The sequence below is a fragment of the Rhea pennata genome, chromosome 7 (genome assembly GCF_028389875.1).
Source record: "Rhea pennata isolate bPtePen1 chromosome 7, bPtePen1.pri, whole genome shotgun sequence".
Lineage (NCBI taxonomy): Eukaryota > Metazoa > Chordata > Aves > Rheiformes > Rheidae > Rhea > Rhea pennata.
In genome coordinates, this window is record NC_084669.1 from 7578239 (window position 1) to 7587596 (window position 9358).

At 51.5% G+C, this 9358-nt stretch overlaps 1 protein-coding gene across 2 annotated transcripts; it reads right to left on the bottom strand.

Annotated features, from left to right (window-relative positions):
- Window positions 1-2953: 2953 nt before the first annotated feature.
- EMX2 (empty spiracles homeobox 2) lies at window positions 2954-8813 on the bottom strand. 2 transcript variants are annotated; one of them, XM_062580313.1, is made up of 3 exons: window positions 8423-8813; window positions 6070-6254; window positions 2954-3121 (listed from the first exon to the last, which is right to left on the bottom strand). In XM_062580313.1, the coding sequence occupies exons 1-3, from the start codon at window positions 8811-8813 to the stop codon at window positions 2954-2956; spliced, it is 744 nt and encodes a 247-aa protein (XP_062436297.1). The 2 variants fall into 2 exon arrangements, with proteins under 2 accessions (XP_062436297.1, XP_062436298.1); XM_062580314.1 differs by lacking the exon at window positions 6070-6254 and having other exon boundaries at window positions 3018-3121.
- Between the last annotated feature and the right edge of the window lie 545 nt (window positions 8814-9358).

Genomic DNA, 9358 nt, shown 5'->3' on the forward strand with positions numbered 1-9358 from the left:
ACAGAGCTGCTATCAAATCCTTCTCTAGGCAAGGCAGGGGAGAGCTGGAGTGGATTGCAGTGTTCTGAGCCGCTTGGTGCAGCCGGAGATAGGGAGTAATGAAGTTGTGGAGTCCTGAGATACAAAGGGCATTAACCTCATTAGCATGAAACCTTTTCTTCTAACCATTGTGGGACCCTTTCAGACTCCTAATCCCCCCTATTTTCAAAGCTTGGTTTGTAATAAAGCTTTTAGGGTTTTTTTTCAAAGCTAATGGCATTCTCTGAAGATTTTATTGCTGTTACGCTACATAGGACGCTTAATTTTTTCCCTCTCTCCCTCTCTTTCCTCGCGGTTTTAAAAAAGAAGGGGGGGTATATGGTTCCTGCAGAAATAAGCCTTTTATCAAGATGGGAAACAATTTCTAGAAAGGCCCAAGTCTGCTGTTCAGCGACGATCCGTTTAATGTTTGCCTATTTGCATGGGTTTGAAGTGGAGCGCAAGCTAACTTAGGCGAGTTAAGGTGAAATGTGTGCCCTGATTCATTTCAAGATCTGCACAATCAGCTGTTTAAGGAGGGGGAAATGTAACGAGAAGTTTACCTTGGGAATAGCACTGCTAAATAATTAGCCTAGGTTTAAATTGAAGGGACTGCATTGCGACATGCGTCCTAACCCTGCCTGGGCCTCTCTCATGTTTGTAGCAGTAATGAATGGAAAGTCACCAGGATCGTATAACGGGAAATGTTTAAAAAAATAAAATCGGATTTTTTTTAAAAAAAAAAATACATAGTACCCGATAGAGCCAACACGTGCACAGAATGTCTAATCTTAACTTTTCAAGGCAGGATGTTTAACAAAGCTCGTATTTTCGCCGTGCATTGTAACTTCGCCTTATCACAGTGTAAAGGGTAGTCAGATTGTCCTAAATTATGTCCAACTAGCCCCCCTGGATCCACGGATTAAGAGATTAAAGGAGACCACTGGGCAATGCCTCCTCTTTCCCCTTCATATTCCTGGTATGATAATTGCCTAAACTGATTTGCACTTTCACAAAAGCTTGCAGGATTCTTTGTAGCTCGAACAGAGCAGACGAGGTTTCTCTATCAATGGAAATAAAACTGATTAATGCAGTCTATCAGGCTAAGGAGCAAATGAAGCATGAAAAAAAAAAACAACTGTGTACCCCCAGAAAACCAGCTAGTTTCCTCAAGGACCCATAGCAACTTTTTTTCCCCTTCTTTAAGCTTTAGCTTAAAGCTTAAAGCTTTAAGCTGCATCCAGCCAGAATCGCTCCCTTCAGTGGCGGGGAGAGCAGCAGCTGAGGTGCAATGTTTGCTTCCCAGAAACTGCTCCTCATGGTAACGACTGGGGTGAGGGAGCAGAATTTAAAGGAAAATCCCCGCAAAATAAGATACATATTTTTGAAAAGGAATTCCCCATTGTACCTGCACTTTCCCTTTCAGCGGACCACGACTGCTGAAGACCAAATAGTTTAACCTTCCTATTACGAGTCGGTTTGCACTTCAGGCTGTACCCAGGGAAGGGGTTGGGTTTGCTTTGGTGTTTTTTAAGGTATTTATTTACAGCAAGGGGGTCTCTGCGGCTTATTTTTAGAGGTCTATTTACAAGCGGGTGAATTCGTTAAGAAAATGCGCCTATCGCCTCAGGAATGCGCTGCGTGGTCGGGAGAGCGCAGGCTCCGACCTCACAAAATTAGCAGCTAAAAATACCGGGAAAACTATCAGTTTCCGAGAAAACTGGGGGAGAGGGAAAATATGTTGCTTAACATTTTAGGGCATATTGATAAATCTTTATTGACAAAATATTGACAATGACATACTTCTTGGAAGTATATAGTGTGTTAGAATTCTAACAAATTAAGCACAAAACACAAAAATATTTACATTCTGGTATAGAAGACACGAAGGAAACATTTGTCACTTTTTTTAGTAGCTCTATAATCTCGGAATAATATAAGGTCAGTGCTTGAAAATTGCCCAAATGAAAATGGCCATTAAGAAAAAAAACAATTCGCGATTTTAAGTCCCTTTTTTTTTCTGCATCTTCCCAGCTTGGGAGGTATCCCCACCGCCAAACCTGGTCGCTGGGTTTGTACTTTATTATTATTATTATTTAATAATTATCATCTGGTTTCGCAATGGGGATTAATTTGGGGGGGTTAATAGATTAGATTTTCTTTTTGGCAGTAGAAGTCATAACCAGCCCTACCCGCCCCCCCCCGTCCCTCCCCTCCCCACCGTGTTTGTCCATCCGGAAGGAACGCTATGTTTTGTTACTGCTACTTCATTTAGCTTTCACAAACACTTTGACGCCAGAAGTTATCATAAAATGTTTACAGACTGCACATTTCTCGTAAAATAAAATTAAAAAGCACACAGAACCTGTCGTAAAGGGAAAAAATTACAATTCATTTTTATCTTTAGGAACTGGGGTAATCTTTTTCCTCTTTTTCTTTTTTTTTTTTTTTTCTTTTTTGCCCAGACGGCTTTATACATGCAATTCAAGTTTCTGAAACAGGTGTGGGTCTTGGCTGCTTATGGAAAATTTTCTTTTAAAGACGGAAAAAACTGTGAAGTGCAAAATGTCCTGTAAGTTGGAATTTTTGTATTTTATTTTTTCTTTTTAAGATTTTTTTAAAGTTTTTTTTTAAATTTTTTGACGTAATGTTTTTAAAAGTGGACTGCGAGAAACGAAATACCTGTCAATCATCTCGTCTCGGTGGTTTACCTTTGATTGACAGATCCCCTTTGCCAGAGTTGTGCCAGCAGTGCCACAGTTCGGACTTCTCGCAGTCTCGCCCTCGCCCGCTCTCAGCTGCCCTCCGAGTCGGGAATCGCATTTTGTTGAAGATCTCGGTGTCCCTTCCCCGCACCGCCGCGTTGGTGTGTGTGAGCCTTTAACACTTTCTGTTGGTGGGTTGGCTGACTTGAAAAGTCCCAAAGTGCCAGTTTTTAATCGTCCGACGTGACGTCGATTTCTTCTGGACTGGCTTGTTTGGTGGCGATTCTCCACCGGTTAATATGATGAGTCCCTTTTTTCTTCTGTTGTGAGTCTGAGCCTTCCTCTTCCAACTTTTGCCGCTTGAACTTCGTCCTTCTGTTCTGAAACCATACTTTTACCTGCGGGGGAAAGGCACCGGGCGTTAGTCCGCTGCCCGCCCGTCCGCGGGCGCTCCGCGGCGCTGGACGCGCCCAGGGGCTCCGCGCTCCGCTGCCGCCCGCGCTGCGCTGCGCTGCGCCGCGCCGCGCCCGGCCCGGCGGTGGCGGCGAAGGGGGCTTGGGCCGGGGCGCTCCGAGCACCTCCGCGAGAGGCACGGGCTCCTCCGCCTGTGCCTACCCGGGCATCTCGGAGAGGGCACACGCACACAGGTGTGCACGGCTCTGCGGCCGCGTGCGTGCGCACAGGTGACTGTGGGGAGCCATGCAGGAGCGTGTGTGTAGGTCCACACTCCGCAGGCGTGCTGGACCGATGTGTGTCTGCGCAGGCACCCACACACACCGCGATGGGGTGAGCGAGCGCGTATCCCCAAGTGCAGAAACACAGGCACTCGCCGCCCTGCGCACACCTCTGGCACAGGGGCCAGCGGGAACACGGACCGGCCCCTTGTAAAGATGGATGAGTTTCCTGCGCACGTTGCGCCAAATATCTAACGGAGGAAGAAACAAGAGTCGATTCAAATATCTAACGGAGGAAAAAGCAAGAGTCGATTCAAGGAGAACAACTTTCAAAATCCAAACGCTGCCGTCAGGGAAGCAGTGGGCAGGGGGGAGCCACTCGGCGGCTCTTGTTACCCGCTCCCACAGCGTGTCCCGCAGGCTCCAACATCTGGAAAGTGCGCCCGGGACTGCTGCAAGAGAGGCCGAACCGGCCCGGCTGCGAGCCGCCCGCCGCTCGGGGGGGGGGGCTGAGCCCGGGCCCGGGCCGACCTGGGCCGGGGCAAAGCAGGGATCGAGGCGCCCGGAGTACAGCGAGGGCTTCGGCCCTTGTAGCGGGATGGCGGGATAGAGGTGGAGAGGCGGCGGGGCGAGATATTTTCCTTTCGGAAAACAGAGTAAAATGAAACAAAAAGTGCCAACATTAAAACTTCCGGCACTTCCCGGAGCGGCTCTTCAGGACTTGCCGTCCAGGAGCAATCGTATTAAGGCAAAACCTGTAAGAGCCGTCATAAATGCCGCTCTGAATTTGTTCAGAGCCGAATAAATCTGACTTAACCATCCGGCAGCTGACTTCAGTGCTTTAATTACAGATAGTATTGATCTGGGAGCTATCTCCAGGGCTGGCCACACTCCTTGTAGTGACCAAAGGTAAACATTTTTTTTAAAGCAGTTTAGACTCTGGTTCTGTCTGAAAGTGCCTGATAAAGGCCCCAACAAGAGGGGAAAAGGGAACTGGAGCATTTTAATAAGCTGGTTTAACCCGCTTCGCTGCCTCTTCAGAACAGAGACCTGCCTGGCCGGACACACATCTCTGCTGCATTTTCAGATTCTCCGAAAGTCCCCCATTAAAAAGCTGAGCGGGGAACAAGGGGTGAGTTTAATTTGCTTTTAGTTTGCTAATTGAAGGGGAGGACGGTTCATTTCTGCACGCTGATCTCCCAAAAGGGAGCTCATTTGTAGGGGACTGGGGGTTTGACATCCGGACAAAAGACCCCAACCAGCTTCGGAATCAAGCAGCACAAAGACCACCTTAAATACAGCTTTCCAGTGGAAATAAGCCTGTGACCGGTCCCTTGTTCGGAGAACCTCATAAAAGTGGCGATCCCTTTTTATTGTTTTGTTAGGAAGACATTTTAAAACAAAAGCTCCAACCTCTTTATTACTTCCCCCACGAAAAGGAGGGTCTTAAAAAAAAAAAAAAAAAAAAAAAAAAAAAAAAAAAAAAGTGTTACAACTTAATCCGCCCAGAGAACGCTCTATTTACTGGGAACTTTGAACTAGGCTGCGGCAGTTTTTTTTTTTTTTTTTTTTTTTTTTTTTTTTTTTTCCTTAAGTACAGTGCCACATACTGTAGCAAAGACAATCCCCATCTGGAGCCCTCTTTCTACCAGTCTCCTGGAAAGGAACAAAACAAAAACCCAGCGCAACAACAACAACAGCAGCAAACCCAGACCCCGGCCGCTTTTCCAGAGATGAGAAAACCGCGTGAAAAAATACCCTTGTGGTTGGCGCGGCGGCGCGGCGGCCGGTGGTCCCTGCCGTCGGGGGAGCGTGGGCCGCGGCCACCGCTCCGCGGCACCCAGGGAGCTTCGGCGGGAGCCCGCGCCCGCCCCGCGCGCGCGGCCCGTCGCTCCCGGGGGGCCCTGCCTGACTCTCGGCCGGGACACGCGGAGTGGAAACGCGGGAGCGTCTCCGAGTGTCCCTCCAAGCAGACAACCGAAATAGTCTCCGGTGAAGTCTTGGACCCCCGCCAGCAAAAGAGGGGAGGGAGGAGGTTCCCTGTAGTTAATAATTTTGCTGCTTTTATTTTTCATCTTTATGCCATCATGAGCTGGCTCCTTATTTCGCGGCCGCCGGACGCAGCGCTAGAAATGAGTGAAAAATCATCTGATAAACGCTATTTCTGCCCCAGCATCAAAAGCGTTTCCTTCTCCCCTTTTTGTTTTTGTTTCCCCCACACATACTCCCGACACTCAGCTATTTCTCAGAGTGGCACCGGTCCCACAGAAAAATGGCCTTTCACTTGCAAATCGAAATTTTCGCTGCTACCCGCCTCGATCGGCGCGGGGTTCCTGCTATCCCTCTACTGGGGTCTCTTCGGTGCGACCGAAATCAGCCCCGGAGCACCGGAGATCCCTGTGCCCGGCGGAGGCCCTGCCGTCATGCAGCAAAGGCGATCGTTCCCATAAACGAGAGAGGGTTTTATAATAACCAGGCACGTGGAGGGGCATGCGACGGGAGACGCCTCACTCCACCCCATTGGATTAGATCTAGAGGCCTAAATTCTCAGAGAATTTGCCTGTATTTTTACCCGCATCTCAGGGCCGGTTGGCTGGTTTTCCGAAGGTTCAGCCAAGCGCCTTCACTTTAACCCCCGGCCACAGATGCCTGCTCCGAGCTTTCCCCCCTACCTGAGTTTCCGTGAGACTGAGGCTGTGAGCCAGCTGTTTTCTCTCTGCTCCCACCACATAATGGTTCTTCTCAAAGGCGTGTTCCAGTCTCAGTAATTGGGATGGGGAGAAAGCTGTACGGATCCGTTTGGGTTTCCTGGCCAGTGCATTGTGCAATAGAAAGCTCTCCGGGCTGGTTTCATTCCCTGGGCAACAGGGAAAAACAGAGATTACCAACACACCTTCCCCCAAACCCACTCGAGAGGACTTTTTAGCGCAGGATTTATTTTCTCCCACCATTACCCGCAGGAGAAAATCTACTTGTTATTTTCAGAAAGCGTCTTTCTTTAGTTTTCCTTCGAGAAATAGATGGAGAGAAGACGTGTGGGAAGGAGAGGACTCCAGAATATCTGGGAAAAAAAATCAAATGCTAAAATACAATCTAGAAAACACACACACAAAAAAGAAAAGAAATAAAAAAAAAAAGAAAAAAGAAAGAAAGAAAGAAAAGGAAAGAAGTTAACGAATTGCCCTGAACCCGGCTGCGGAGTCTGCAGCAGTGCTCCTTTCCCTTACTCACTGTCTTCCTCAACTCTTCCCTTGTTTGCTTATTTATTTCCTCCTGGCGCTGCGGTCGGGGCTGAACCGAGCGGCGCGGTCCCGGCCGAGCGCCCGCCTCCGCGGCCGGCCTCGGCGCTTCGGGAGCAGCCAGCCAGCGCCGGCCCAGCTCCAGCCCGCTCCCTCCAGCCTCACTGTGCTTCCCTTTCCCAAAACTCCCGCCAGCCTCTTCTTCTCACTCTTTTCGTTTTGCTAGTGTTTTCCCCGGCGCAGGGTTTCCCCGGCGATGCGGCGCACCGCGCCGCCGGCCCCCGCTCAACGCCCCGGCCAGGGGGGGCGCGGAGACCGCGGGGAAATCAGCAACCAAACTTCGGGGAGGCCGCGGGGAGGAAACCCGAGCTGCCGCTTTGCAGCAACGGGGAGGAGGGGGCAGTAGTCGGGGGCTCTTTTGCGGAACTCTCCCTCCAGGACGGCGCTCTGCCACTTCTCTGGTCGGTCCTTACAAGGTGGCAAACACACCGAGGGTCTGTTCTTGTAACTGCATTAAAAATCGTTTCAAGAGGAGGGTGTGCTTGAAATCAGGCTGTGGCTCAACACCAGGACATTTCCGCCTTTCATCTACCGCTCTTTACCAATCGCCTGATTACTGTGACAAATAATTTGGTGAGCGAAACCTGTAATTTTATTCTGAGAGGGTAATAATCCATTTTGTATTTCTGCCCGCCTTGTTTCGGAGAGAGTCTCTCCTTTTCCAACCCGGGTGCAACGGCTCGGCTGCAGGAAGCTGGGGAATTACGTACTGCAGGTGGTTTGTTTTCTTTCGGAAATAATAAATAAAAATACCGAAAGAGGTAGATGGAACCCTTCAAGTGGGGGCTGATTTTTTTGCCTAACGAAAGAGATAGAAATTGGATCCATTAGGGGAGAAACCAGCTCGTCCTTCGGAGAGGGCGCTGCCGGTTGCAAAGGGTTAAACGAGGGGGATTTTATTGATTGTGCGCCATTGGATTTGGTTATTTTACCTCAGCTAGTTATTAATCACTTGGCAGCTCGAGGATCTCCCTACCTGCCCGGTCCCTCCACACCGAATCGCCCCCTCCGCCCTCGGCCTCGCTGTCCCCCGCAGCCCCAACTCCTCGGGCTGCTCCTGCGCTGGGATATGTTTTTTCCTTCCCTGGGATTCGTTTAATTTCTCTCTCGACCCTGTTCAAAAGGGGGGAGGACGGATTTTGCGCGGCGGGCGGGCGTGCCGGGTGAGAGCGGCGCCGCGGCCGTGGCTCCCCGCGGCCCCGGCCCCGGCAGGCCGGAGCGGAGCGGCCGCGGCCGCCTTCCTGGGGGAGCACGACTCGCTGCCCCTCCATTCCTCCCTCTGCAGGGCAGTTTCCTTCGCGGCTTTTCTGTTGCTTTTTGCCTACCAGAACAAAAATATCTATCTCGGCGTACCCCTGTTTTTAATCCCCGCTGCTTCAGAGGAAACAAATCCAGAAGTCACAGCCGGCCTTCCCTTCCTGCTTGACCTCCTCCCTCAAGGGAAAGAAAAAAAAAAGGGAAAATTGGAGGGAAAAAAAGAAAGAAAGAAAGAAAAAGAAATAAGAAAGCCGAGCCCAAAGCCCTCGGCTCTGACAGCTCCTGAACTTCGGCTGCGGGGAAAGTGCCCACAAAAGGCCCCGTGGCAAGCTGAGCCGGAGCTCCGGCAGCGCGGCTGCCCCCTTCCCCGGGCAGCCACCACCCGCCGCCCGGCAGCGTCCTCCCCAGCCGCCCGGCCGGGGCCGGGGGTGGCGGGGTGGATAAGAGCGAAAAGAAAAGTTGCACGTACCTTGAAACCTGTGGCCCAGATACCGGTACCGATGTATTAGCCAGGGGTAGAAGGTGGAGGGGTCCCTTTGCTGCGAAGCGAAGAGCGGGTGCGTGGAGTGCGAGGCTGGCAGGGGGTGGGCGGCCAGGGCGTGGGGAGGGGGCACGGGATGGACCGGCACGGCTGGGTTAGGCGGGTGGGAGACGGCCTCTGCAAAGACCAAGTCCGGGTTGGAGTAGACCCCCCTGCCGGTGGAGTGGAAGCCGTTGAGAAAAGGGTTCATCGGGCTGGAATTGGCATAGCTCAGCGCCGCTGGCCGGATAGGATCCTCGGAGCGAGACGCGGGCAAGGGGCTGTCTTTGGCCACCAGCGACTCGATGGTGAAACACCGCTTGGGTGTGGGCTGAAACATGCTGCCGCGGCGAGAGTCCCCGACCAAATCTCTGCCTGGCTCTCTGGTGCGCGGGAGGCGATCCGGGGAAGTTTGCAGCAGGGAGTGACTTGAGGAGGGATAGATACACACATAAATAGACAGGGGCTGGAGGAAAGGAGGCAGCGGCAGCCAGCGGTACCCAAAAGGGAGACACACACGCACCACGCACACACACAAAAAAAAAGTTGCTGGGAGAAGTTTCCCTCCTGCAAGGAAAAGGCTGTCGCCCCCCCCCCCTCCCCTAAGTCCAAAGACAATCCATGGATGTGATCGGCCCCTTCACAAGTTGTGCAAACGATTTGTTAGTTCATGAGCCTAATTAGTGCTGGGATCACATAAACAGCTTCCTCTGAAGCCTGGTAAATGGCTTGATGATTGGTCGCTATTACTCGCCTTGAGGTTGAAGGGGGAGACTCTTTAAAGTGCGTCAGAGGGGAGGCGAGCGCCGGGCAGCGCCATCGGGAGGGATGGAGCCGCGGCGCGGCGCGGAACGGAGTGCGGCGGGCGCGCGCCGCCAGCGCGGG